Source organism: Bos taurus, chromosome 25 (assembly GCF_002263795.3).
Source record: "Bos taurus isolate L1 Dominette 01449 registration number 42190680 breed Hereford chromosome 25, ARS-UCD2.0, whole genome shotgun sequence".
Taxonomy (NCBI): domain Eukaryota; kingdom Metazoa; phylum Chordata; class Mammalia; order Artiodactyla; family Bovidae; genus Bos; species Bos taurus.
The window spans coordinates 25,009,364-25,037,300 of record NC_037352.1 but is presented as its reverse complement, the minus strand read 5'-3'; the positions used below and the strand labels follow the sequence as shown (position 1 = coordinate 25,037,300).

The 27,937-nt window shown below is 55.6% G+C and overlaps 1 protein-coding gene across 1 annotated transcript in view; it reads left to right on the top strand.

Annotated features, from left to right (window-relative positions):
- GTF3C1 (general transcription factor IIIC subunit 1) overlaps positions 1–27,671 on the top strand; it is an 80,185-nt gene extending 52,514 nt beyond the window's left edge. The window contains 18 exon segments of the mRNA NM_001193241.3: positions 1,750–1,891; positions 2,277–2,412; positions 3,233–3,314; positions 3,444–3,632; positions 5,398–5,552; positions 7,270–7,412; positions 9,011–9,092; positions 11,251–11,363; positions 13,194–13,256; positions 15,815–15,908; positions 18,283–18,455; positions 19,283–19,570; positions 20,179–20,438; positions 21,777–22,057; positions 22,811–23,345; positions 24,030–24,081; positions 25,504–25,696; positions 26,639–27,671. Coding sequence (NP_001180170.2) covers positions 1,750–1,891; positions 2,277–2,412; positions 3,233–3,314; positions 3,444–3,632; positions 5,398–5,552; positions 7,270–7,412; positions 9,011–9,092; positions 11,251–11,363; positions 13,194–13,256; positions 15,815–15,908; positions 18,283–18,455; positions 19,283–19,570; positions 20,179–20,438; positions 21,777–22,057; positions 22,811–23,345; positions 24,030–24,081; positions 25,504–25,696; positions 26,639–26,845 — 3,188 coding nt within the window. The 3' untranslated portion in view covers positions 26,846–27,671.
- The last annotated feature ends 266 nt before the right edge of the window (positions 27,672–27,937 follow it).

Below are 27,937 nucleotides of genomic sequence, written 5' to 3'. Positions count from 1 at the left end.
CAGTGTGTTTTGTAGGCTCCTCTGGCAGCAGCAATGAGCGAGGCTTTTAGCATTGCAGATTTTAAAGTGCCCTAATTCCCCTGCATTTTATACTAGATAAAAATTTGCGAACCAGTATGTTATTTGCACCAAAGTCTTTCAGGCTTGACAACGGGTGAATTTCTATCCCTTTTTGTGTTCTTGAGCTGAAATATGGGAGGCTTATTGAGTTTGATAATCAGACATTGACTGTCCCTTCAATCAGCAAACATCTGCGGGGGCCGAGGGGGTTCTGCCCCACAGACCAAGGGGAAGCATCATATAATAAGATGTGGGCATCCTCCAGGGTGGGACTCACAGAGCGTGAGTGCACCGGCAGCTCTGGGGAAGCGTGCTGAAATGCGGGTTATTGGGTGCCGTCCAGGGACTTGGGCTCAGCAGTCCTGGGGGTGGCCTAAGGCTGCGTCCCCAACACGCAGCTTGGCGGTGCTAGGTGAGGCATCGCCTGAGGTCCTCTTAGGTTCGCAGTCCATTCAGTTACACGACCCTGGGTGAGCTCTTTGGAGCCTCCTGAGCCTCAGTTTCTTCATTTCTAATCCGGGAACACCACCGCCGCCGCCCCCTCGTGGAGCTGAGGGGAAGCTTGAACCAGACGTTTCACGTGAAGCTCTGGCTGAGAGGTGCATGGCACGGGCTCTGCCTGTTGCCCCTTGCCACCAGTCAGGCTGAAGTCTCCAGCTGACCATGTTGCAGGAGGCTCTTTGATAGTCTGCAGATTATCATAACCTTCCCTGGCCTGACTCAAGCAATTCTTTTAATTAATTAATTGGTTATTTATGGCTGTGCTGGATCTTCATTGCTATGCACGGGCTTTCTCTAGTTGTGGAGACTGGACTTCTCATTGCAGTGGCTTCTCTTATTGCGGAGCACGGGCTCTAGGGCGCAGGCTCAGCAGTTGTGACACGCAGGCTTAGTTGTCCCGCGGCACGTGGGATCTTCCTGGACCAGGGATCAAACCCAGGTCCCCTGCATTGGCAGGCGGATTCTTAACCACTGGACCACCAGGGAAGCCCCTCAAGCAAAGGTTTTAATCATGTTTCACATTTCTTTTCAAGAAGTGCAGTTTGCTTACTTTCTCCTCTCAGCAAATGCATCTCTGCAGAGGGCACTCAGGGATCCTGGTGAAGAGACAGCGCACGTACCCCAGAGCTGTGTGGTCGTGTCTGTTGTTGTTCAGACGCTCAGTCGTGTCCCACACTTTGCGACCCCAGGGGCTGTAGCCCGCCAGGCTCCTCTGTCCATGGGATTCTTCAGGCCAAGGATACTTTACTGGAGTAGGTTAACATTTCCTCCTCCAGGGTATCTTCCCAACCCAGGGATCGAGCTTGTGTTTCCTGCATCGACAGGCAGGTTCTTTACCACTGAGCCCCTGGGTAAGCCCGGGCCTGTGGCATGCGGCTCCCTGCGGCCTCCACCAGGAAGAAAGAAGGCCTGGGGTTTCTCTGGTCGCCTGCTCGCCTTCCCGCCTTTATAGAATCCAGGCTGTGCAGTCTCTTCTCAGGTTCACCCACCAGCCTTACTAACTAACTCTTCCTCCTGCTCCCCCGCAACATGATGATGTAAGATGTTTGGTGCAAAGAGGTCCACCGGTTTCAGCCCCTCTTCCCTGGTGGGGATCCTAGTCCCAGAAAGGGAATTCACTCCTCTTGCCACCCAGCAGCAGACATTGGCAGAAAGGTGTCTTCAGCGGGGCTCGTGTCTCTTTCCTAGGCGTAGTGCGCTGCCCACGCGCCCGGAAGAGCAGCGGCCCAGACCAGGGCAGCGATGAGGAGGGCAGAATGCAGAAGGAGCAGGAGAACGCCATGGACAAGTACACGCTGGAGCGCAAGTGTGCCATGATGGAGTACACCATGTGCGTCCCGCCCGTCCCCGAGTGCACAGCCGCAGGGGGTCTCGTCCTGCAGGCTGTGGGCCGCCCCCCCGCAGTCAGGCTCCCTGTCGGACCTGGAGGCCTGAGTCCCTGCTGCGGGGCTGCGGGTTGGTGGCCATGGCTCACTCTGGCCCCAGCCATGAGGCAGTTAGCCTCCCCATTGTCAAAAACTAAAAAGAACCAGTTGCCGAAGTTCAAAAACTGGGATTTTTACATAAAAATCTGGATTTTTGACAAATTCTTTACTGCTACCTGTCAGATGTCTTTGTGGGAAGGTAGCAGTTGCAGTACATGCCCCCACCCACTCCATGGGCTCTCTTCCCAGTTCCCAAGGAGGCTCGGTGTCTGTTTATTTCCCAACTCCCAGGGGCAGCCGCGAGGTCGTGGATGAAGGCATCATCCCCGGAGACGGCCTGGGAGCCGCGGGGCTCGACTCCAGCTTCTACGCACACCTGAAGCGCAATTGGATCTGGACCAGCTATATCATGGACAAGGCCAAAAAGGTGGGCGTCCGTCCTGGGACCATCTCACCCAGCCCCGGCCATCACTGCTCACTGCCTCTCCCTTCCCTGGCTCAGGGCGTCCGTCCTGGGACCATCTCACCCAGCCCCGGCCATCACTGCTCACTGCCTCTCCCTTCCCTGGCTCACAGATTTTGTTTTTAAGATTTACTTACTCTGTTTCTGTTTTTGGCTGCCCTGGGTCTTGATTGCTGTGTGTGGGCTTTCTCTGGTTGTGGCGAGAGGGGGCTGGTCTTCATTGCAGTGCTCAGGCTTCTCATTACGGTGGCTTCTTTCTGTTGTGGAGCGCAGGCTCCAGGGTGCTCGGGCTTCTGTAGTTGGGGCGCACAGGCTTAGTTGACCCGCGGCATGTGGGATCTTCTAGACCATTGAACCCGTGTCCCCTGCATTGGCCGGTGGGTTGTTAACCACTAAACCACCAGGAAAGTCCCAGCTCACAGTTTTTGAATTGGCCAAACCAAAATTGACCAGAGACACGAGTAATTGCATCCGTAAGTACTGAAGGTACAGCAGGACTTTGTAAATATCTACCTGACTTTCTTTTTTCTTTCCCCCCATGGATGCTAATTTATTCTTCGATCAGTACAAGTATTCCTTTTAAAAAGAAAGAAAGGAAAGTCTAAGCGGTCCCACGAGATGGGGTGTGTGTGCCAGGTCCCACGAGACGGGGTGTGTGTGCCACAGGAAGGTGGCGGTCCCTGCGCCGCCTCGTCATCAGGGACTCAACACTCAGCGCTGCGGCTGCACTGGGTTCCTGGGGGCCCAGTGAAGCTCACACTTCAGTGCCATCCTTGTCTTTCAGGAGACCACCACGTCGGAGAACGGGCTCACGATGAGGCTGCAGACGTTTCTGTCCAAGCGCCCGATGCCTCTTGGGGCCGGAGGTACATGGGCCGGGAGCTCAGCAGAGACAGACACGGGGCCAGCTTGGGCCGGTGGGACCCCTGCGCCGCGCCGTGTTCCAGCCTTTGCGGGGGCCTTCTGCAATGCCGGGCTCCTTTGCTTGTTTCCAGGCAACGGCAGGTTGACGGTCTGGGGAGACGCTCGAGCTGGATCGGGGTTGTGTGCCGACAGAGATGAGCACATCGAGGTGGAGCGAGAGCCCACGCTGGAGCGGAACCAGAAAGTGAAGGGTGGGAAAAGCCAGAAGCGCAAACGGCTGAAGAAGGACCCAGGGAAGAAGATCAAGAGGAAGAAGAAAGGTTTGGCCATGATTGTTTGTGTTTGTGGGGCTCGCCTTTGCCCGGTCCAGCCAGGGACGGGCAGCAGCCTCCCTGTAGCCCGGCCTGAGTGCTGCCCTCAGACTCCGGTTCCCCGCTCCGCTTGCAGCGCTAACTGTGTGGTTGTGTTTTGTTTTCCAAGCCCATCCTGTTGGCCGAGAGGGCCTTGAACTTTCTATACATCCCCCCCTGCTTTTTCAGTCTATATACGGTAGTATATAGAGCCATTTCAGTTAGTGACTCCTTCTGTTCACATTTTTAATTTCATCTCAACTGGGAAAAAAAAACCTTTGCAAAAATCCTTAGCCAAGGCCTTATCACAGCCGGTTCAAATCCTATTATTCTCTTGGTTCACCTTTTAACATCAGCATTTGTACTCAGGACAAAGTTTCAAGTTGTGTTTTTAAATCAGAGGGAGCGCGGGAGTCATTTAAGCCTGCGGGATCTCTCTGGATCTTGTGAACCCCTTGTGCACGGCACCTGTTCGATTCCCATTTTGAATTCTTCATTCGGGCATCATTCACAGTGAAGGAGGGCAGCAAGGAGACCAGTGTCCTGGTTTTTAGTCACTTCTTTGTCATTTCAGTGGACCATGCGTTTTAACAATGATCTGATAGCTTTAGCTGTTTCAGCTGAGAGCAGAATGCTTTAACAGGAACCCATTTTTAGTGATTTACTCAGCTGGTGCTCATAACAAATAGCTTCGCATCAGCTGAAACGGCCCCCTCCGTTTAGCCTGTCCAGATACGTGTAAGATCAGATTGGCTCGAAAAGACCTGAATTCACTGCAAAGCAAAATCCAATGGTGGTGTTGCTTTGAATGCAAATGATCTTGCCCACTTTTCTCCTGCTCTCATTTGAAATATGCTCACTAAGCAAACAGTCTTTTAGAATTGGCGGTAGCATATGGCATCTGCCTTTGGAACTCCTGCCAGTGTTTCCCAGCAGGGAGGGGAGCGGAGGGTGGAGTCTGGGGAAACCCAGTGGTTTTAGAGCTCAGGGTTCCCATCCTAACTGCCGCTTCCTAGGATTTTTGACTTCAGGCAAGGTGCTGGGTCTCTGTGCATTTCAGATTCCTCACCTGCCAAATGGGGATAATAGTTGTATCCTTCTCCTAGCATGGTTGCCAAGTATTATTATTGTAAGTGAATATATGTAAAAAGCTTAAGCCAGTGTTTGGCACCCAGCAAATATTGCATAATGTTTGTGCTTGATATTACTTAGGTAACAGTTCCTTTGCACCAGGCACTGCTCTAGGTGCTTTTAAGGCGTCTGGGTCAGTCCTGAAGTTACTTAGCCCTGGACAGTGGGCCTTGTTGTCACCCTGCTGCACCAGAGTGTACACAGCATCTCTGAGGTCGCAGAGCAGGGAATGGTGGGGTCCCACTTATCTGGAGAGCACACCCTGAGCAGGTTCCTTCAGAGGGCTTCTGAGGGAGGCGAGGCACCTTCAGAGGGCTCAGTGCCTCCGAGGGAAAGATTGGAGGCAGGCAGATAACCGGCTGCATCAGGCTGCCCAGCCTGTCACCATGAAATCTGACCAAACAGAAATGATGAAAGGGGTTAAAAAAAATCTGTCCCGTTGGGCTGAGTCTTTTGTGGCTAGTTGACATGACTCCCCACTTGATGAGATGCTGATAACTGACACCTTGATCCAGGCCCACCCACTGGGTAGGGACCCTTCTGCTTTCTGGAATAACAGCTCTCAAACAGTTGTTCAAAACCCCCTGTGCTATCCCCGCCTTAGAAGAGCTCCCGGAAGACAAGAACAAAAGGCGTTACCATGACGAGGCGGACCAGAGCGCCCTGCAGAGGATGACACGGCTGCGGGTCACCTGGTCACTGCAGGAGGACGGGCTGCTCATGCTCTGCCGGATCGCCAGCAACGTCCTCAACACCAAGGTGCGCCCCCTCATCCCGCTCGCCTCTCCACCCCACCCCAGCTTCCAGCCCTCTGACTGTGAGTCCCTCTCGTCTGGGAGGCTCTTTCTCTTCTGACCCACACAGGGAGGAGCATGGCCCTGGGACCACTCATCGCATCTACTCCACTCGGCCCGTGGGAGAAGCATCTCCCAGAATCTTCCCAGTGAACCCCACACTCACTTTTGCACCTCTCTTTCCAGCCTTCAGCTCACACATCTGTGTCTTTGCCTGGCTGCACACCACACAGCTCGGGCTTCCCTGGTGGCTCAGATGATAAACAACCCGCCTACCAGTGCAGGAGACGCGGGTTTGATCTCTGGGTTGGGAAGATCCCCTGGAGAAGGAAACGGCAACCCACTCCAGTATTCTTCCCTAGGAAATCCCATGGACGGAAGAGCCTGGCGGGCTACAGTCCATGGGGTTGCAGAGTCGGACGTGACTTAGTAAACAGCAACAACAAGCAGCGTCACACAGCTGAGAGCTGCACTCGCTGTCTCTTCACCGGGATTCTGTCCCTTGCCTGCTCCCCGCCTCCCATCCTCATCTGCCTGGAATAGTCCTGTTTATCTTTCATTTACTGCTTATCATCTCTGGAAAGGCACCATTGATCTGCTGAAAGGAAGTGGTTACTGCGCCCTCGCTCCACCCCTTGGCTGCACACATGTCATGCTGCTCCTCTGGCTTCTGGTCCCTCTTGGCCCGCTGGAGTGGCTGCTTCTAGAGGCAGCGAGGCTTCTTACTTGTTTGTGTAGCTATGGCCCCAGGCTCACGCCTGGGTTCATGCCCCACCTTCCAGCCACACCAAGGCCAGTGTCCCATCAGGCTGGTCCATAGAAGCCCCAGGAGTGTGGGCTCCGCCAGCCTCCCGTCCAGGGCCCTGGCAGGTAGTAACACCACCAGGCAGAGCGGGTGAGGCAGCTTCACAGCATAGTCAGTATTTCCTGTCCTTCTGCCATACTGGCCAAAGACACCCACCCAGAGGCCGTGTGTTGCTCTCTGCCTTTAATTTAAGCTCATTAAACCCCTTTGCTTGATCATTTTCTTACCTCTTTGTGCGTTCCTAAATTGCATCCCGGCCCCTTCTGCCAGGAGGAACCTGATGGCGTGTTGCTGTCCCTCATGTCTGGCCCTTGTCTCTTCATGGTGATGATGGGAGAGGCCTACATGGAGCCTCCACTCACTCACTTCAGCTCACACCAGACTCCCCGGCCCCCTCATGCTCAGGCACTAAGAAAAAAACCTTGTCATCATGCCCCTTCTTCGCCTGGGCTCTGCCTTCCTGCCCGTGTTTCCTGAGAGGGGCCCTGAGCCCGGGACTCTGCGCGTTCTGTTTCCATCAGTGTGACCACAGGCACCACACACAGCATTTCTGAGCACAACCCTCCACAAACCATGTCACAGACCTCCTGAGCTCCCCTAACATTGCCTTCCACTCAGTACTACCCAGCACCCTCCAGGCACCTCTGTTAGTCACCCAGAGACGCTTCCCACTGGATGTTAAGTGTTTGTCTTACTCCTTTCTTCCCAGCCCCCACTTGGCGCCAGGCCCGTGGTCAGTACCCAGTAACTATGGCCGAGTTTTGTGTGTCTGCTGAGGGAAGAGGCTGCACAGGCCGACTCCCCTCCCTCACACTAGTGGCCCGTGCCGTGGGCTCCGGGGCCACTGACCTTCCATCTCGGCTTGTGTCTGATCCAGGTGAAGGGCCCGTTCGTCCCCTGGCAGGTCGTGCGGGACATCCTGCACTCGACCTTGGAAGAGTCTCTGGATAAAACCTCCCTGTCGGTCGGACGAAGAGCTCGCTACATAATCAAAAACCCACAAGCCTATCTGAACTACAAGTAAGCCGCCTTTGAACTTCCGGAACTCCCCGTCGAGGGTGTCCCCAGGCTTCTCGTTTGTTCTTTCCTCTTTTTTCATCCCATCTGCTTAGGAGTTGGCTGTAGAATCCAGGTGGATAAAGTCTGAGTCTTCCAGGAGCACGTCAGATGTGTTTTGGAGGCTGTTAGTGAGGTGGCCCTTGATCCGGGGCGCCGGGTGTGATTCTGGGCACTCGCACACGTAAGGTGTTGTTTAGACTTCAGGATGCCTTGTGAAGCCAGAGATGTTCTCCGGTTGCAGCCAGCAGGAGGGTGGGGCCAGGAGGGGACCCAAGCAGGGTTGGGAGAAACCGCTCCCACCAGCTGATGCCCGTGCCATGGGTCAGTGAGAGAGCTCGGCTCCAGGTTGATCCCAAGCCCTGGGCTGCGTGCAGGCAGCCAGCTTGGAGGGAAGGCACCCAGCCCTGACCATGGAGGAGATTCAGCTCTTCTGGGCTTCTGGGTCTCAGCGCTGCTGACACATGGGGCCGGATCATTTGTGTGGGGCATCCTATGCTCTGTGGGATGTTTAACAGCATCCGTGTCTCCGTCCACTAGGCACCAGTAGCAACCCCCCCTCCCCAGCTGTGACGGCAAAAAGTGTCTTCACACATCTCCCACGGGGCCCAGATCGCTCCTGGTGAGAACCACTGGGTTAGACACCAGGGGGCCTTCCTGTGTGAAGCCACTTGCCCAGTGTGTGGAATGCTCTTAAAATGTTCTATCAGAAAAGGCTATGATCCCCTGGTCCAAAGTCCTCTTTTTTCTCAAAGTGGAAACAGGCGCATAGAGAGGATGGTGCTTGCTGGGTGATGGAGAGCTGCAGTGAGCGAGGTCTGGACTTGGGCTCCCCGGCCCCCGCCTGACGCTCTTCCTCTCGTCCTGCAGCGGCCAGGGCAGGGGACGAGAGGGCTTGCAGGGCTTGGAGGCCTGAGTCTCCGTTCTCACCGCAGTTCAGAGTCGTGGGGCCTGGGACGGGGCGCTTACCCCGTCAGAGGCTGTTTCCCCATCTGTGAGCAGGGCTCCACCTGACCCTTGGCCTCTGTGTGACCTCGGGGGCAGGGGGTCCCTACAGCTCACCAAGCCGTGAAATGGAATGACAGCCTCTTCCTTGCAAGCTCCTTGTGAGGGTCAGAAGTGCCCGGCCCCCAGGAGCTCAGCACACACTGGCTGTCTTCCCTCTGTTTCCTGGTGGGCGGTCAGGCTGTCCTGTCACCATAGAGATGTGAAGAAGGATGTGGTGGACAAGGGTGATGGAGGAGCCCGGAGCTCTTAATACCAACCCCTGGGGCCTGTTTTTAAGTTTATGATACGCTTCCACGTAGATCTTTCCCAGAGTCCTGGCCAAACCCCTGTGAGGGGCAGGAGGGTGGGAGCTTGGAGAGGCCGAGGTGTAAAGTGTATGCAGTAACAGGCTGACCCCAAATCCTTCATTTCTGAAAGCTGCGATCACCCAGCAGGCACACAAGCCAGTCACACTTCGTGATTAGCTGACGCCAGCAGCGTTAGAAATCTTCGGTGGTTCTGAACGTGGGCATGGTTGCAGTGCCCAGGCTTCCCTGTGGTCCATTTTCCTGCAGGGTCTGCCTCGCCGAGGTGTACCAGGATAAGGCGCTTGTTGGGGAGTTCCTGAGTCGGAAAGGTGACTACGGAAACCCAAAGGTGGGTGCCGTGCGGTGGCTGGGCACAGCCTGCCCTAAGGAAAGGGTTTCTAGGTTTCCAGACACAGAGGTCTGGTCCTCTGGGTCCCTCTGCCGGCCGTGCAGACCTGGGCTTTTCCCGCGCTCATCTGGGAAATTGACTTGTCAGGTTTTTGGCTGTGAACCTCTCTTGATCTGGCATCCAGCATCAGTTTTTTAAAGACAATTAGAATTTGGCTTGCCTCTTGGCAACGCTGCTGTGCCTTGGGTCTATTTTGTTAAGAAAGTAGGGCAGCTCTTCAGAAATTACAAACATTTAGACGTCTGGAAAGCTCACGGATAGGCGATGAGTTTTCTTTCTGAGTTTTCTGTGGGCAGGGCTGGGACAGGGACTGACCAGGAAGGAAGCTTATGTTTCCAGACCCAGACTCCTCTGCCATGTGGCTCACAGTCTGCTTACCCCTGATTTGTTGAGCCAGCACTGGACTCCGCTGTGTGTGTGTCCAGCCTTGGTGCCAGCCGAGGCCAGTGAGTCAGGCAGAGAGGTGGACATCGCAGAACAGTGTAGCCACCCCACAGGAGAGCACAGGGTGCTGAGGTCACAGAGGGAGAATTAGGAGTGCTTCTGATGCAACCTAGACAGCATATTAAAAAGCAGAGACATTACTTTGTCAACAAAGGTCTATCTAGTCAAGGCTATGGTTTTTCCAGTAGTCATGTATGGATGTGAGAGTTGGACTATAAAGAAAGCTGAGCGCAGAAGAATTGATGCTTTTGAACTGTGGTGTTGAAGAAGACTCTTGAGAGTCCCTTGGACTACAAGGAGATCCAACCAGTCCATCCTAAAGGAGATCAGTTCTGTGTGTTCATTGGAAGGACTAATGTTGAAGTTGAAACTCCAATACTTTGGCCACCTGATGCGAAGAGCTGACTCATTTGAAAAGACCCTGATGCTGGGAAAGATTGAGGGCAGGAGGAGAAGGGGATGACAGAGGATGAGATGGTTGGGTGGCATCTGTGACTCAGTGGACACGAGTCTGGGTAAACTCCGGGAGTCGGTGATGGACAGGGAGGCCTGGCGTGCTGTGGTTCATGGGGTCGCAGAGGGTCGGACTTGACTGAGCGACTGAACTGACTGATGCAAGTGACAGAGGAAAACCTAACACTGTGCTAAGCAGCCCGGAAGTCGGCTGTCCCTCACGGGGCAGCAGAGCAGAAACGTCGTCAGGGTCCCGGGTTCATTCTGTCACTCATTCCCCATCCCCGGGGGTCAGCTTTCCGTCTTCATGCTGGTCACCTCATGGCTGACATCTCACAACAGAATCCCAAGGCAGGAAGAAGTGGGGAGAGGGCCCTTGTGTCAAGGGAGGAGGGGACAGCCGTTTCCAGAAGATCTGTCCTGACTCGCCCCCAAGGCTGGGCAGGCTGCCTGCCCACACCACGCTGGGGCTGGCTCCACCGCTAGGGAAGAATGGGATGAAGGAAGTAGGCGACCGTCTGTTATCACACAGGGCCCTTCAGATGTGTCACCACTGAGCCCAGACCGTAGAGACGAGGGACCAGCCAAGGAAAGGCAGACAAGGAAGAGGGGCGAGGCGCCCCGTGGGAGGGCCTCAGCGAGAGGCATCAGGAAAGAGCGTGACCCTGTCCTATAGCCCTGGCACCGGCTGGCAGGGTGACAGGGTGGGTTTGCCGGCCACACCGTGGAGGAGGAGTTGGAGGCACGAGCCTGGGGTGGCGAGGCAGTGAGGGGCCACGCTATGATCCAGGTCTGGTCTTGGGCGGACATGGGTGGGTACAGAGGAGGAGGGGCTGGCTTGGGACTCACAGCTGAGTGTGGGGGTGGAGGCCGACGTGCACAGGTGAGGCACAGAGGAGGGAGGGAGGTGGTGAGGGGACACAGGCTGCTGATTGGAGGGACTCCCTGGGATGTGTTCAGGGCTTGGGGACAAGCGCTGTCGGTGCAGGTGTAAGGCTCGCCGGCTCCAGAGTGGTGAGCACCCGGCACCTTCCCAGTGGTCTTGGGGGCTGGGAGAGGGCACAGGAGACAGCGTTTCTGTCTGGGTTTCTGGGGGCACGCTGCTCTGGGCATTTGCTCCAGGATTTTCCTCATTGTGTGTTAGTGAAACCTCCCTTCAAGGAGAGAAAGGGCTTAAGGTCTCGTTCTCTCACGTCAACAGGTTTGTGCCAGCGAGTTTAAAGAATTTGTGGCAAAGCTTAGAGAGAAGTTCAGTTCAGCCCTAAAGAATCCAAACCTTGAAATCCCAGACACGCTCGAGGAGCTGTTTGCCAGGTAAGGCTCCTCCAGGAAGGTTCTGTGTGGTCTTGGGGCAAGAGGGTGCGTCACCAGCAACAGGCGCATCCCCCACCAGCCGTTCACCTGACCCGGCAGCGAGCCCTGTGCTCCTCTGACTCTGCACCTCTCGTCTCCTCTCCGGGGGGCTTGAAACTGGGGAGACGCCGCCATCCCCTACACCCCACGGGGCGCTCCCTTCCGTTCCGGTGCGGCCCTGCTCTGGCTCACTCGGGGCTTGCTCAGATATTGGAGTGCTTTTAAGATTGCATATTTTATGCACCAGGAAACCTTGAGATGTACGAAGCTTCCCAAGGTCATGGTGCTAGTACGCCCCAGGCCAGGATTTGAACTTAGGTGGGTCTGACCCCAGAGCCCCTGTTCTTTACAGCTACACCCCTGGGCACCTGGAGAGGAACACACTTGAGCTTCCCAGAATCTGTGCAGTTTTAAAATCTTGAGTGCTGTTGAACCAGGCCTGTTTCTGCTGCCTCATCCAGATGTGAATCCCTTCTCCTCACCATCCTCATCAGCATAGTCCCTGTGGCCACTGTATTTCCAAATTTCTTCCTCTAGAGACGACGTCCATCTGTCAGGTCCCACTGTGAGCTGTGTGGTACCTCTGCAGCCCGCCCTCTGTTTTGGTTGGGGGTCTCATCCTTTCATTCACCCAGCAACTAGTTCGTGTCCTGCCCACTCTGTGCCAGGGCCAAGGAGCACTCTGTAGTTGCTTATAGATTTTGCTTTTGCTGCAAACTCTTACCCAGAACTCCTAAGTGCTGTGCTTTGTCTTCAGTCGTGAAGGTGTTTCAGGCAGCTTGTTTACCTACCTGTAACTTCTATCCCCACGTGTTTTTAATAAACACATGGGCCAACTTTAAGTTATTAAAGAAGACAAAGATTTGTAAAGGTGAGTTCATGACCTATCTAGAGGAAAGAAAAAAAGTTCCAGTTGTAACAGCTGACCACTAGATTTGATCTTGAGCATTCTGGCAGGCAAAGTAAGAGAGAAAAATGGTCCCAAATATTTTCTCGTTTGACTAAAACCAGTTCACATTCTTCTGAAAAGGTGTTTTGTCTTACTGCTAAATTTTAGGAAGAATTTACTATTGCAGAGATGAATTTTGACTTTAGTGTTGTAGAAACCCAAGACGTGACTTACAAATAAATGGCCGTGGGTTTTTTCATAGAGTTCTGTGGTTTATTTTTATTTGCTTGGTCCAAACACAGTAAAACAGTATTACATGGATCTCAGGGGGACTTCCCTGGCAGCCCAGTAGTTGAGGCTCCACGCTTCCAACGCGGGGGGCACAGGTTCAATCCCCGGTTGGGGAATTAACATGCCATGTGCCACATGGTGTGGCCCCAAAAAATTTTTTTTAATTTAAAAATTGCATGGAGCGCAGAAAAATAGATGGGGAGTTAACGTGTAACACGATCACCTACAGCTCCTCCCCTGTGAGGTTGTTTATTCCCGGGCTCCTTTCTGTGCTTGTTGTTCATCGTGATGAGCCCACAGCTGGCTTCCTCCTCCGGAAACAGTTAACAGTCACTGTCTACAAGTTAACATGTCCCCTTATCGCCTCAAGATGGTCAGTGACCGAACATTCCTCATTTTTCCGACCCTCGTTCTTACAACACGCTCATTCACTGGGCAGAACGCAGTGTTTTCTCATTTTAATTTACATGTATGAGTTTGAATTTTAGGGAGTTTACCAATTATTTTTTTCCAACGTTTAGCTGATAGTAGCCACCTCACTCGAGCATCACCTTGGCTCAGAAAGGTCGGCTGGGTTCCCTTGACAAGCGCTTCTTCTGTTTCCTATGCAGATACCGAGTTTTGGTGATTGGAGACAAAAAAGATCAAGTCATGAAAGAGGATGAACTTAAGAGGCAAGTACTCATAGGCCCGAGGCTTCCCAGGTGGCTCAGTGGTACAGAATCCGCTTGCCGGTGCAGGAGACTCCGGTGTGATCCCTGGGTCGGGAAGATCCCCTGGAGAAGGGAATGACAGCCCACTCCAGTATTCTTGCCTGGAGAATCCCCTGGACAGAGGAGCCTGGCGGGCTGCAGTCCATGGGGTCGCAGAGTGGACATGACTAAGTGACTAAAGAACAACGGCAGCTGGAGGCCCTGCGCCTTTTCCTTGGCCGCCTCACTGGGTTGCCTGCAGCCTGGCTCAGGGATCGGCGAGGGCCGAATCTAGCCTGGTGCCCATTTCTGGAAATACAGTGTTATTGGAACACGGCCTCGCCCGTTCCATGTGTGGTCCGTGCTGCTTTCAGGGCGGAACGTCAGAGCTGAGGGGCTGCAACAGAAACCATGGGGCCCACGGAGACTAAATTATGTGGCCCTTCATGGGAAAAGCAGGCCAACCCATCAACTCGCCTGTCACCAGCCCAGCCTGAGGACAGGTTGGAGAAGGGGTATGAACTCGTAGCCCATGAACGTCCCAAGGAAAATGCGGGTTAGAAAACTCAGCCTTTCTTTCCATCTTGCATAATCAATATTTGATTTTTAGGTCTGTATTCAGTGAAAAGCCTATTCTTATTTGAGAAACAGTTGTTTAAAATTGGATGAAAAAAATATATGGCTGAATCCCTTCGCTGTTCACCTACCACAGCATTGCTAATCTGCCGGGGACCAGCCCCGGCTGATCCAGGGTATTCGAAGGAGAGACGGCTTAGGCGAAGATCAGGCGACAATTGCTTAATTAAATGTTAATTAAGGATATAAAGAGTAATAGAATGAGGATAGCTCAGTGAGGAAATTTAGTGGAGAAAAGCGGTTGAAATAAGGATAGCTCAGTGAGGAAATTCAGTGTAGAAAAGAGGCTGAATAATTCAGCCAGAAGGTAAGAGAAAGAACGACATGGTGAGACCAAGTTTCGGTGAACAAGGCCCGCACTTTATTTTCCAAAGTAGTTTTTATACCTTAAGTTATGTATAGAGGATAATGGGGGAAGGGGTAGAGTCAGGCAGCAAACCAGGCTTTCTTCCTGCAAACTTATCATATGCAAAAGCTTAGGTGATTTGCATCATCTTCTGGCCCGGAGGCCTGTTAACATTTTAAGACCTTTTCTTCAGAAAACTTATTTTTCTCTAAAGGTGATTGGTCAGGAGCCACCCTCCAAAAGCATTAAATAAAGTTGCATTCCTACAGAGCAAAGGTGTGGTGGGCTACAACAAGAAAAAGAATTAACTCAAAGGTCCCAGGTTACAAACATTAAAGCTACTATTTACACCAATTATATTAATCAATACACTGCCAGGGACACAGCAGGTAAGGGATATGGAGACTTAGCAGCAAACATTGGCCCAACAAGTGAAAATCCCTTCACCAATACAATTTCTAATCAATCTTTTAACTACTCAAAAGAATCTGTGTTTAGACAGTTTAGAACATCTCCTGCCTCTCACAGTTGGGAGGCTCTGAACAATCACATGTGGCCGGAAAAACCTATTCAGGCAGGCTAGAGGATTTCCAAAGGAGTTTGTAGGTTAAACACTGTCACACCCAGGAATTATTAACTGGAGCTGTAAGCTAACTCTTTTTTCAGAGAGGTAGTGGGGGACAGCCCCCCATAAAGTCAGAGGTGTAGGTGAAAGCACAAAGCAGAAAGTAGGCAGACTCTGATTTTGGGGGTAGATGCTCGAGAATTTCCAGGGGGACTCCTGAGGCTCGATCCCGCCTTTGCGTGTGCCGAGCCTCCTTCCTCATGACCTTTGTCATGGGCGGAGTACCTCATGCTGGCTACCGGCAGTGATAGAATTCCAGTTGAGCTACTCCAGATCCTGAAAGATGATGCTGTGGAAAGTGCTGCACTCAATATGCAATATGCACTCAATATGCAATATGCCGGCTCCCGGCACTAATCGACTGTGTTGTTCTTGTTCAGTCACTAAGTTGTGTCCAACTCTTACCAGCCCCGCGGACTGCAGCACGCCAGGCTTCTCTGGCTTTCACCATCTCCCCAAGTTTGCTCAAACTCACGTCCATTGAATTGATGATGCTATCCAACCATCTCAGCCTATACTCCAAAAGTTTAAAAATTAATATAAATAAACCTGGATTTTAAAAAAATGGAAGCACTAACCACACATGTTCGTTGTCATGAAAACTTATTCCTAGGTTATGTCACCCCTTACCCACTAGAATAAAACTTTTTCCCTTCGAAAATGGACCAGTCAGTAAGGGGTAAAAACCACCATTCATTCCTTTTGTTTGGGTTTATGACTAGTTGAAACATTTGTATCACTGTCAGGAGATTGGAAAGATTTTTTGAGGTAGAATCCACCAGCAGGATGAGCGGTGGCCTGTGGCCCGTGGACTCACATGACCCTGTCCGCTCCCCCCTCATCTCACGTGGTCTGTGGGCTCACGTGGCCCTGTTGCACCTGCCCCCCCATCTCACGTGGCCATGTCGCTACCCGCCCCCGCATCTCTTGCAGCGTGGATGACATCCACTTCCTGGTGCTCCAGAACCTGATCCAGAGCACGCTGGCCCTCTCGGACAGACAGATGGAGATCTGCCAGTCGTTCCAGGTGGGCGTTGGGGACACAGCGTCCTTTGCAGCAGCATTCCAGGACTTGGGACCCTTCCCAGGCTGGGGGCCCATGAGGTTTCTCCTCCTTCTCTTCTTACCTATGAGGTCTCAGGGGGCCTGATTGCCCCCCGAGGCTCCAGCCAAATCTTCATTCATCTTTTTTTGTTTGTTTGGTGTTGCCACATGGCTAGCGGGATTTAGTAGTTCCCTAACCAAGGATTGAACCTGGGCCACTGCAGTGAAAGGCCTGAGTTCTCATCACTGGACTGCCAGGGAAGACCCCCCTGCCCCGCCACCCATTCACTGAAGTATGGGCACAGGATCTGGTGACCTCCAAAATCCCTCCCAGGGCTGAGGTTTTGAATCTAACTTTGAAGGCAGACAATTAGGCAGAAGGAGAAATGAGCCATGACAAAAGAACTGAGAAGCTAATTGGCTGTGTAGCATATCTTTTCCAATTATAGTGGACAAGTGTCAACATAGTTCGATTGTTAGAAAACGTCCCCCGGTGAGGAAGCTGCCTTTCTGCGGGCGTTGAGTCTTACACATCTCCTGAGAACATACTAGAACCGTGATGCTGCTTGGATTATAGCTGAATGAGGACGAAGGAGAAGGCAGATCTCCTTGACCCTGTGCTGAGCTTGGGAAAGTGGTGGGCTTAGTACTTTATAGGTGTGAAAACTTGGCTCAGAGAAGTTAAAAAGCCCATGACCAAGATCCCAGAGCTCGTTCATCAAACCTGAGTCTGTGTGGCTCCAAGGCCCCAGCAGAGAGGAGTCTGCTGCCCGAACTCATGCGTCCTTTCCCTTTTTTTTGGCTGTGCTGGGTCTTCATTGCTGCGTGGGCGCTTCTCTAGTTGCAGTGAGCACGCTTCTCATTGCAGTGGCCTCTCGTTGCCGAGCACAGACTCTAGCGTGCCTGGCTTCGGCAGTTGCGGTGTGTGGGCTCAGCACTTGTGGCCCCCGGGCTCTGGAGCACAGGCTCAACAGTGGGGCTCACGGGCTTAGTTGCTCTGAAGCGTGTGGAATCTTCCCGGACCAGGGATCAAACCTGTGTCTCCTGCATTACCCCTGAGCCACCAGAGAAGCCCTTATTTTTAATGATCACAAAAGTGTGTTCCAAGTAGGCCTTATCTACGTTTGTATTTAATCTCACAACCTAAAATTCAGCTCCTACAGCTTACATGACGAAGTCAAGCCAGTTTGGAACCTGAAGGAAGAAGTTAGAGAACAAAGGGCTGGTGGTGTTTCTTATCCCGCTGATGTGTTTAGATGGATGCTGTCCCAAACTTTAGGGCGTCTCAGAGTCAACTGGACAGCTCTTAGAGCACATGGACCCCAGGTCCCACCCCCGGAGACCATAGACCGGAGTGGAGGGGGCAGGACCCCGACAAGCTGTCCTGCCCAGTAGGAGTTAGAGCTGGCACAGCCTCAAGGGTGGGTCCAACCACCTTTTACATGAGAAAGTCCAGCCCCCAGGGTACAGCAGGAGCCTGGTCCCTGCGTCCCAGTGGGGCCTTGTCCCAGCCTCACTTTTCCTTCCTTCAACTCTGTTTCCAGGTGGGGCCTGGACTATAACAGTGGTGCCAAAGGGCTGTCACTCTCCCTGACTTCCCCAGGGCATGGAAAGACGCATGAGAGAGGTCGCCTGACCCCAAGTGGGATGCAGAACCTTTCTCTAGGGACCCCCACCCATGGCAGCAAGGAGTGGGAGGTCACAGGGATGAGGTTAGGGAATTCTTTGAGGGTCCAGTGTTAGGACTGGGTGGTCCCCCTGCAGAGGGAAGCCATCAGGGCTTTTGAGGCAGGGAAGGACATGTGGTCCGATGTAGGCATAAAAGGGCTACATTGCCTGCCATGCAGAGCGGTCAGAGGTGGGGGCAGGGAGCCCCAGGTAGAAGCCGGAAGAATAGGCAGTCACAGGCAGAAGCAACGTGGTGTGACCCAGACAGACCGTAGCACAGCCTGGATGCTTCTGGAACATACTCAGAGTAGATCGGCCCAAGCATATCTGCCGATGGCTCAGGTGGGAGCTGAAGGATACCTGGTATCAGAGATGATTCTGCGTCGGCTCCCAGCGTCCATACATCCAGAGTAGGCGCGGGTGCAGCCTGCCTTTTCCGCCTGCCTGTCCTCTGCACTCTCTAAGGGGATGTGCTGGTGGGTCAAGGCTGCCCACGGGGCTGCGGGCTTCTTCTGGGCTCTTCCCCACTGCACCCCAAGTGTCCGTTCCGGCCTCCCAGCCTCTCCCGCCCCCCGCCATCAGCAGCCTTCCTCCGTGGATGATCAGCCATGGCGTCTGTGTATCCACTTCCCACCCCCACGCCCTGCTGGCTGGAGAGCCCCGCTCATGCCTGGCCTGCTGTGTTGCAGACCTTCCGCCTGTACCGGGACTACAAGGAACAGGTCCTGGTGAAGGCCTTCGTGGACTACCAGCGGAGGAGCCTAGTCAACCGGCGCCGGGTCAACCACACGCTGGGCCCCAAGAAAAACCGCGCTCTGCCCTTCGCGCCCATGTCCTACCAGCTGTCCCAGGCCTACCACAGGTGAGCAGGGAGGGCGGGCCTGTCGGCCGAGGGAGCGGAAGTGACGGTGTCCTTCTTCGTCAGCAGGCAGGGCAGCCTGGGCCCTTTGGCCTCTTGTGTGAGACCCAGCCTCTGGGACCAGCCTCCCATCAGCGCGCGTCCTTCCTTGTCCGGGAATAAGGTTCATGCCGGCGGTCTCTCGTAAGGGGGCATTTACAGGTTTTGCTGGTAGTTTGTTTCCTTTTTTCACATCAAGTTGGGTGAAATGAGTGTCCAACAATTAGACCGGCTAAAAGTGCACCCTCCTGGTTGGGAGTGACCTCAGTCCCTAGTCCCACGGCTCAGAGCTGTACCAGGCTGTCTGCCCTGTGGACTGACACACTTCCTTTGGAAGCCATCGTGTTCAGACCCAGTTTGTGGCTCATCAGCAAGAGGGTGTTTTACGAGGAATGAAAGTCCCCCCTCTGAACAGAGGCGAGGGCTTGCGTGCAGGCACCGAGTGGAGACAGACTGAACACACACGCCTGTCCCCTCCCCTCCAGAGGGGTCCAGGGCTCGCCTTGTGTAAAGCTGACGACAGAACGCACATTCATCTTCCCCAGTTCAGCACCAAGGGGCCTAGAGTGTTGGCTCGGGTGAAGAGTCACAGCACCTCCTTGAAGGCGCTCCGGGGAGCGGCCTCATGGAGCCTGCAGCACAGCGCCTTCGTCTGAGATGGAAAGAGGGCTTCCGGGGAGAGGCCGGCGTGTGCAGTGTCAGCGGCTGATTGGAAGCGCCCGCGGCCCATCCACCCCCAGGCTTGGGCACCCCGAGCTCAGAAAGGCCCTCCCCTTCTCGTCCTGTCTTAGGATTTTCACGTGGCGGTTTCCGAGCACCGTCTGCACAGAATCGTTCCAGTTCTTCAGCAGACTCCTGGCTGCGGGCAAGCGGGACCAGGCCGATCACTTTTCCTTCAAAGACCAAAACTGTGGCGAGCCTGCGAGCGACCTGGTGGCGTTCTCTTTGGACGGCCCTGGAGGAAACTGCGTGACCGCCCTGATCCTTTTCTCCCTGGGCCTTGTTTCTGTGGACGTCAGGATCCCAGAACAGATCGTCGTGGTGGACAGCTCCATGGTGGAGAACGAGGTCATTAAGAGGTGAGGGCCACAGGCACCGTCACTTGCCCTCAGGCTGGGCGTCTGCCGTTTTATTTGCTCACTCATTCTCGTTTTTATTCACTCAACAAACACACTTCTCTGCCTTGTGCTTGGCATCATGTGGACCAAGACAGCAGAGTCTCGGCAGTGGTTCCCAGGAGCTGTGAACTGGGAATTCCAGTGCAGCGCCTCCTGATGATGCCTCTAGGCACCGGGGGACCCACAGGAGGGGACGGCTGGGCTGGGCCAGAGAAGGACCTAGGACAGTGTGGCCAGGAGGCATGGGGAGGCAGAGAAGAGGGACTATTCCTTGAGGGCTTGAGAGCTGAAGTGGGGTTTACTGGACAAATGGGTGTCTTTTGGACAGAGACCAGGAAGGGTTTCCAGGCAGAAGGACCAGCCCTTGCAAAGATGCAGGTGTAGGGAGTGGGGAGGGGAGTGTGGGAAGGTGGACGAGGCGGGTAATCTGGACACCAGGCCATGCTGACCTGACCTCAGCCAGATGCCAGGGCCGTCCAGGGCCCGAGCACCGCTCCCTGAGGGGGCAGCCAGACCAGCAGAGAAGGCTCCGCCGGGCTCCAGCACCCAGGTCCATTGTCTGCTCCCAGCCTAGGCAAGGACAGCACCTTGGAAGAGGACGAGGACGAAGAGGAAGACCTGGACGAAGGCTCGGGGGCCAAGCGCCGGAGCATCGAGGTGAAAGCCCACCAGGCCTCCCACACCAACTACCTGCTGATGAAGGGCTACTGCGTCCCCGGCATCGTCAGCAACCGCAACCTCAACCCCAACGACAACATCGTCGTGAACTCCTGCCTGGTCAAGTTCCGCCTGCGCTGCACCCCCAAGCCCACCAGGCTCGCGCTCACAGGTGAGCGCCGCCCCTGCCCACCCAAGGCCCAGACCCCCAGCTCATGGCCAGGCTCCCAGGGCTGCCTGGGGAAGCCACCGCTGACCAAACCAAAGGGAAAAGCAAAGGAAAACCCCTCCTGTCCTTAGCCGCTGACCGGGGCGAGGCGGGCAGTGGAGGGTGGGCGCGCGGCCCGAGTTGCCTGCTTGTTTGGGGAGCCCTGGGCTGTTCCTGCTGTGATTAGCGCTCAGCGTGATCTTTTTTACTTAAGTCTTTTGACCCCTTGCTGTGAAAGCTGAGTGTTCCACTTATATCCATTACCTCTTATCTCCTTTTTTTCCAGTTTTTACACGTTTTTGAGTTCTTGTATTGATTGTCTCTGAAACGTTAATGACTTACTTTCACCTCCGTTTCCTGCACCCTTGATATCAGGCACTCTCCTCGCTGCACATATAATGAGAATGCTACGGCCTCGTCCCTGCCCTTCTCACCCTTCCCTTCCCTGGCCCGTCTGACTCGCCTTCATTTTCACGTGTTGAGGAGTTTACTCTTGTAGCTAGTTTGTTTATTTTCGGCTGCACTGTGTCTGCATTGCTTTGTGCGGGCTTTCTCTGGTTGTGGTGCTGCGGCTCCTCACTGTGGTGGCGTCTCTTGTTGCAGAGCACAGGCTCCAGGTACAGGCTCAGTAGTTGAGGTACACGGGCTTAGTTGCTCCAGGGCATGTGGAATCTTCCCGGACCAGGAATCAAACCCATGTCCCCTGCATTGGCAGGCAGATTCTTATCCACTGGACCACCAGGGAAGTCTGGGGTGTCTAGTTTCGTAACCACGATCAGTATCCCACGCTGTGTTGGGAGCTTGGCCTGGGCAAAAATGTGGCGACCTGAGGCCTGTGGTCTTAGCAGAGATACCTTGTCCAGGGAGTACCAGAAACCAGCCCCGGCGGGTGTGAGCAAAAGTGGGGATTTATGGAGAAGTCCCAGGGTATCTCAGAGGGTCTCAGAAGCCGTGAACATGTGAGCATCAGGAAGGGTGGGCCCGAGGCAGCCAGAGTGGAGGACCGCCGCCCCCCACTCTGTTCAGAGGCCCCAGCCCTGCCTTTTCCCCTTCACTGTGAGTTGTGAGCAGGAGAACCTTATGGCCCCGGGGATCCAGCTGGCTGCAGTCAAGGGCCCAGAGGCATGTATCAGGAACCTGACTGCCAGGGGCCCAGCCGTGTCCACTCAGAAAGCAACCCCTTGACTTTTGTAAAGCAGCGAGTCCATGTTGGCATGCACCTGCCTCGGCATCGCTTGTATACTGGTCTGGGGAGGGGAGGAGGCCTCTCAGGGCTGATGCTGGTCCTCCCGGTCTCCACAGACCCTTCTCTGGAGGAGCTGACGGTGGGGCCCTCCTGCCTCCCTGACACCTTCACGAGGCTGATAAACAGCCCGGAGGACACCTGCAGCTTGGAGGAGTTCGTCCACCAGGTGGCGCTGTCTGGGTACCAGCCCGGAGACGTGTTTGCCGCCCTGGAGATCCAGGAGGCCATTGCAGCAGCTGGTTGCTTTGGGGTGGACCGGCTGGAGCTGAGCAAACAGTTCTTCGCCTTGGCCAGGACAGACAGTGAGCGCACCAGGACCTTCACAGACTATGTCCAGGTGAGCTGTGCTCTCAGGTAGCCCGCAGAAGCAAAAGCAGGAGTTGCAACTCCTGGGCCAGAGGCATGCTATGGGTGGGCTTGGTTTGGGGCGTGTGGAATTTTTTTTTCAAAAGTTGAATTGGTTGTCAACATTGAAGATTGCCTAAAACCCTAGCTTCTCCTGAAAGTTAGAAGGTCCGTCTGTCCTCTCTGGGGCCTGTTTCTTCAGCAGAGCTGGCTGGAGCCTCCCCCTACCCAAGCCTTGGGCCTCGTTCTCCCCCAGCTCTCTGCTGTCTCCAGACTCCCTGCCGCTGATCCGCAGTCTCGCTGCTTTGTTAGCACAAGTCCGTGTACCCAATGCACCGTGAGGCCAGACAGAATGAATCAACAGGGTGTGGAGCAGAGAAAAGTTAATTGCAGGGCCACGCCAGGAGACAACAGCTCATGCCTTAACAACCCTGAGCTCCTTGAAGGGTTTCAGCAAAGCATTTTTAAAGGGCAGGTGAGGCAGGGGCATCACGGGGTGTTGTTTTTGCAGAAGCACTGGGGCCTCGGGGTGTTGAGTCTGGGAGGAGATGGCCGGGCAGGAGACTGGTAAGGTCACATCAGCTTTGAGGGTGCAACTGTGGTTCCAAGAAGTCGAGGCAGAGGTCTCCTGCCCTAAGGAGGTGGACTAGGCACTGGCTCAGGACGCTTAAAACACTCAGGCAGGGGAACGAGCCCCGATGCCCCTGGGGTTCCCTGCAGACCCCTCTGTCTCCCCTTTCCCTAGGACCTCTTAGAGCACCAGCAGGTGCTGGAAGTCGGCGGGAACACTGCTCGCCTGGTGACCATGGCCAATGCACAGCCCTGGCTCCTGCACTCGGTGCGGCTGAAAGACAAAGATGGGGGTGCTGACCTTCAAAGAGACGACCACCGGGCCAAACCGCCCGAGGGGCCTTCCAACGAGGACAACCCCCCAGAGAGGCAGGCACCACCCTCTCAGAGCCCCCAGAGCACCAAGAGACGTGGCAGCTGGGCCGGCGCTGACACAAACAGCCAGGGCGGGGCTGCTGACCCCAAGAGTGCCCTGGAGCCCCCCGCAAAGAGGCCTGCACTCCAGGACATACGCTTGGCCCCCAGCCCAGGGCCCAGAGCAGAAGAGGAGCTGGGGACTCTGGCACCTGCCCTGCTCGCGGCTCCTGAGGATGGAGGTGCATCGGAAGCCGGGCCAGGGGACCAAGAGGGTGTCGAGGTGCCCAGCTTCCCAGGCCAGGAGCAGCTGAGCTGTCAGGCCCAGCTTCCAGAGGCCCCTGAAGACCCCAGAGGTACCAAACCCTGTCCCCACCCCACCTTCCCCCACCCGCTCCTTCTCTGTCGGGGCCTGAAGGGCCCACACCACCTTCCTCAAGACCAGGAGCCTGCTGCTGGTCTTGACGGAAAGGGGCCTTTGCGTCAGCTTTCCTCGGCCCCGACTCAGCGGGAGTCTCTTGCCTGTTGATACTCGTCTTCCCCCTAGAGGGCAGGGGCCTCGTGCTCCTTAGCCAACCTGTGAATTAATTACAAGGACGAGGCTCTCTTCTGGTTCTGCAAAGAGGCATTTCCTGAGGTGTCCTTACCAGGAAGCTGGAAGGGGAAGGGTCTCGCCTCCCAGGGGACTTGGCAGGTGCCCCCCCACCCCTTTCCTCTCCTCTGCTGGAATTCTCCCAGGGATTTATACACCCAGCTATGTGGTCAGGGCTTCTGGAGAAGGATAGGCACTCGCTTGCTCCCCTGGGTTGGGGGCATCACCGAGCCCTGGGCACAGCCCCCAGACTGGCACCCCACCGTCTGTCCATCTGATACTGTCCTGGGGGTGCAGCCCCCACACCCCGCTGCCCCGAGGAGGGAGGTGCTGTCTCTGTGCTCATGGCCTTACCGCCAGACCCAGAAGGACCCGTGGGACGAACGGTTGGGGGAGAGACGGGTGGGCCCCACCTCTGCAGTCTCCCACGCCTCTCCCCTCTTGTCAGGTCTGGCAGATGGTTCTGTAGCTGGCAACCTCTCCCAGGTGGCATGGGAAAGGTGAGTGTGGTTCAGGCTCCAGCGGCCTGGGCTGGGAGGGGGCGATGAGAGCCTCGGAGGGTGGTGCCCAAGGTCCGGGGTAGATTATTACCTGGAGGTCTTTCACAAAGGTTTGTCAAGCACAGCACTTCTCGGCCAGGGGTCTCAGACACCTGAGGGACCATGGGTCCCTCTCACCAGAGACCAGGCAGGCGCTCCTTGCCCAAGGTGGACGAGGCCACAGTGCTGACGGCTGTAGCGCCCCGTGTGCTGGGAACAGTGGGTGTCACGGAAGTCCGAGGGGTGCCTCCCACAGTGTGTGCATCACCCTCGGCTTGAAGGGCCGTGTTCTGCTGGCTCAGGTTGGGCGGGCCCCGTCACATGGTCAGAGCCAGGTGTCCAGCTGGCCTGGGGTGTCCCACACTGGGACCCTGTGTGGCAGACCTGTCACTGCTTTAGTTTTTAGTAAAAACCTAAGCCAGTCAGACTTCCCCAGTTGCTCAGACGGTAAAGAATCTGCCTGCAATGCAGGAGACGTGGGTTCAGTCCCTGGGTCGGGAAGATCCCCTGGAGAAGGGCAACCCACCCCAGTATTCTTGCCTGGAGAATCCCATGGACAGAGGAGCCTGGCGGGCTACAGTCCATGAGGTCGCAAAGAGCTGGACACGACGGAGCAACTAACACTTCTGAACCAGTCACTGCTTTAGTTGTTAGTAGAAACCTTCTGGAAGAGTGTGCCTGGAACCCCCGAATACAACACCGGCAGACCTGCCGCACACGGACCTGTGAGCTTGGTCAGAAGGGGGTGCGGCCATTTGTTGTTGTTAAATGAAAATAAGCTTTATGATACCAAGTAATAAATACAAAGATGCAGATAGTTCCATTTTCTTCCAGATGTTTAGGGTCAACTTATAACAAAGGCAGAACTGAAACCTACTTTCAGTCCTAGGAAAAAGTTCAGGGGTCCTTGTTAGGTTTGGTTTGGGAGGTTGACTCTTTTCTTCTGCATTTATAACTTGCGCATTTTTAGAATTGACTTCAGAGCACCAATAGTCATGCAAATGCTTAAGCGGAAAAGAAGTTACATTAAGCAGAATTTACACTGTATGGGAAACCAGGGGACCAGCTACTAGGTTAAGAGTCTTGTCAAGTCTTCCCTACAAAAGAAAAAAATAACCTGCAGGTTCTGTCAGGTCCCAGAGGGAGCTGGTACATCTAGAAGTCCTGGCTCTTCCCCGCCCCACCAGTGTGGGGTGATGAGGGGGCTGGGGCCCGTCCCTTCAGGCGGCAGGAGAGCCAGAGGCAGAAGAACAGGAGGGAGGGGGTCCTCAGCCCCGCCAATGGGCTGGGCTCCCGTCTGCCGAGGTGGGGGCCCCGTGGAATCCGCTGTCTCCCCTCCCCACTAAGCCTGATGCCCGTTTCCCCCGCCCCCACCCGCCGCAGGGACTGTGAGAGCGTGCGCTTCATCGGGCGCCCGTGGCGCATCGTGGACGGCCGCCTGAACACGCCGGTGGTCAAGGGCATGATGGAGGCGGTGCTGCACCACATCATGACCAGGCCCGGCGTGCCCGAGAGCTGCCTGCTGCAGCACTACAAGGGCGTCCTGCAGCCGCTGGCCGTGCTCGAGCTGCTCCAGGTGAGCCTCGGCGGGGAGGGTGCTTGCTGGGACCCCGTCCCCACTGCACCTTTCCTCTTCCGGGGTCTCAGAGGGCGGGGGGCAGTGGGCACGTTGGCTGAGCTCTGGGGTCGGCCACTGCTTACCAGCTCAGCCCACAAGGGTGCACTGGCCTCCTCGCAGAGAGCCAGCTCCTCAGAAGTCTTGGGCCCCTGGTATCCTCCCCCCGCCACCCCCAAAGCTTACTCCCAACCCCTGCCCAGAGAGGTCAGCCCCATTGCCCTCTGAGGCCACTGCGCCGGCTGAGCCCCACGCCGATTTCCTTCCTCCCGCATCTGCTCTTCAGCGCTGCCAGCGCCCAGCCCCAGTTCTCAGCACTCAGCCTCCCACAGCCCCCACCCCTGCCCCGGGTTCCCGCCCCAGCTGTGCCTCCCAGGTCCTCCTTCAGCCCCGAGCTGCTGCCTAGGCTCACACAGAAGCATCCCTGGGGTCTTACCTCTGACCCTTTCTCAAGACCCTGGTGCCCACAGGGACCAGCAGGTAGGTGAGTGACCAACCCTCATGGGTGGCAGGGAGAGTTGGTGAGGTGCCCACAGTCTCCTAAGGGCAGCTCGGCTTGATGGCCGCCCTGGGCTCCGGCCATGTGTGCACAGGAGTTCCAACTCCTCGACAGAAGCAGGAGCAGGAAGTTCAGTGCACAATTCCCTGCACTTCACAGCAGGTCTGGGCCAAATAACCCCGTCTGGAAGCCAGGTCTGCAGCCCCTGCTCTACACAGGACCGCTGTATAAATGCTGGCCACGACCTTCTCTCTCTCGCCCTGGGCTCTTGCTTAAACCCGCCTGGTCAATCCCTGCTCGTCTCTCAAGGCCACCCTCCTGTGTCTGTTCTGGGAGGCTGCTCTGGGTACAGAGGACGTGGCCCTTAAATGCCCCTGGAAATCCGTCTGTCTGTGCCACTGCAGGGGCTGGAGACCCTGGGCTGCATTAAAAAGTGCGTGCTGAGAAAGCCCGCGGCCGCTTCACTCTTCTCGAAGCCGCCGGTGGGAGAGGCGCCGCTGAGCCTGGACGAGAGCCCCGTGGTGTTCTACGAGCCCACGCTGGACTGCACCATCCGCCTCGGCCGCGTCTTCCCCAACGAGGTCAGCTGGAACAAGTGGGTCCACCTCTGAGGCCCATGTGGTCCTGGCAAGCCTCCCGGGAATTCTCTCCTGGGGGCCTCTGCCCACGTGTGGGGGCGGCCTAGCAAGGTCGGGACCCAAGGATTCCTGCATCCCGCCCACGGGAACACTGTGTGCCCAGCCCGGCCCTGGCTGTGGTTTCTGGCCTGGAACTCTGGACGGAGGACCAGCTGGCCGCCTGCTCCCAGCCCGTCCACGGCCAGCCTTCAGGACTGTGCTTTGTCGCCCCCGGAGCTGGGTGGGGGAGCTCAGCGATGCTGCTCCCCACCTGCTCTCCTCCTGTTTCCAATCTCTCTGGATCCTGGGTTGTAGTGAGAGGCCCCGGTGGGCTGGTCCTCCAAGGGCTTCCGAGATGATCCTGCCCTTCGGGAGCAGAGCCACCTGCCCAGGCCCTGAACCTTCTCTGGATATCCCCCCGCTGGCCAGTGAGGGGTCAGAAGCTGTGGGCCTCAGGGGTCTGCCCCATCCACGCAGATTCATGTTCCAGCTTCTGGCCACCCCATCATGGAGGACTCTCTGTGCTCCTCAGAAAGCCCCCCTTGCTCTGAGGGACAGGGCCTCGTGGGGACATGTCATAGAGCGCGGGCTGGGTGACCCCCTGCCAAGGCCGCCATTGAGACTTGTTCCTCTGGAGGCAGGACCCCTGACCGCTGAGCCTGCAAGCCACCCGCAGGACTCCTGCCACCTGGAAACGGGGAGTCCTTACAGGTTTGGGGTTTGTCTTTTTTTTTTTTTCCCAGCCTCTTTCCTTATTGATAAAAAAACCCTGGCATGTATTTATATGTTTTTTTTTTTAATTAAAGCGAAGTAAAACGCATTTCGTTTTGTATTTCCTAAAGAATCTTTGATCCACCGGGGGCTTGTTGTTTTCCACCATGGACAGCCGGGGATAGACGTTGTCGGTAAAACCCAAGGAACAGCTGGGTGCTGGGGGTGAGCTCGCTCGGCCCATCCTGGCGCTGCCTCACCGCACGCCACTGCCTCAAAACCCTTCCTCCCACTCAGCCGGGCCCCGGCCTGTCCCTTAACAGGCATCCGGCCGCACTCAGGCCAGGCCTGTGGCCGAGGCAATGCCGGCAGGCT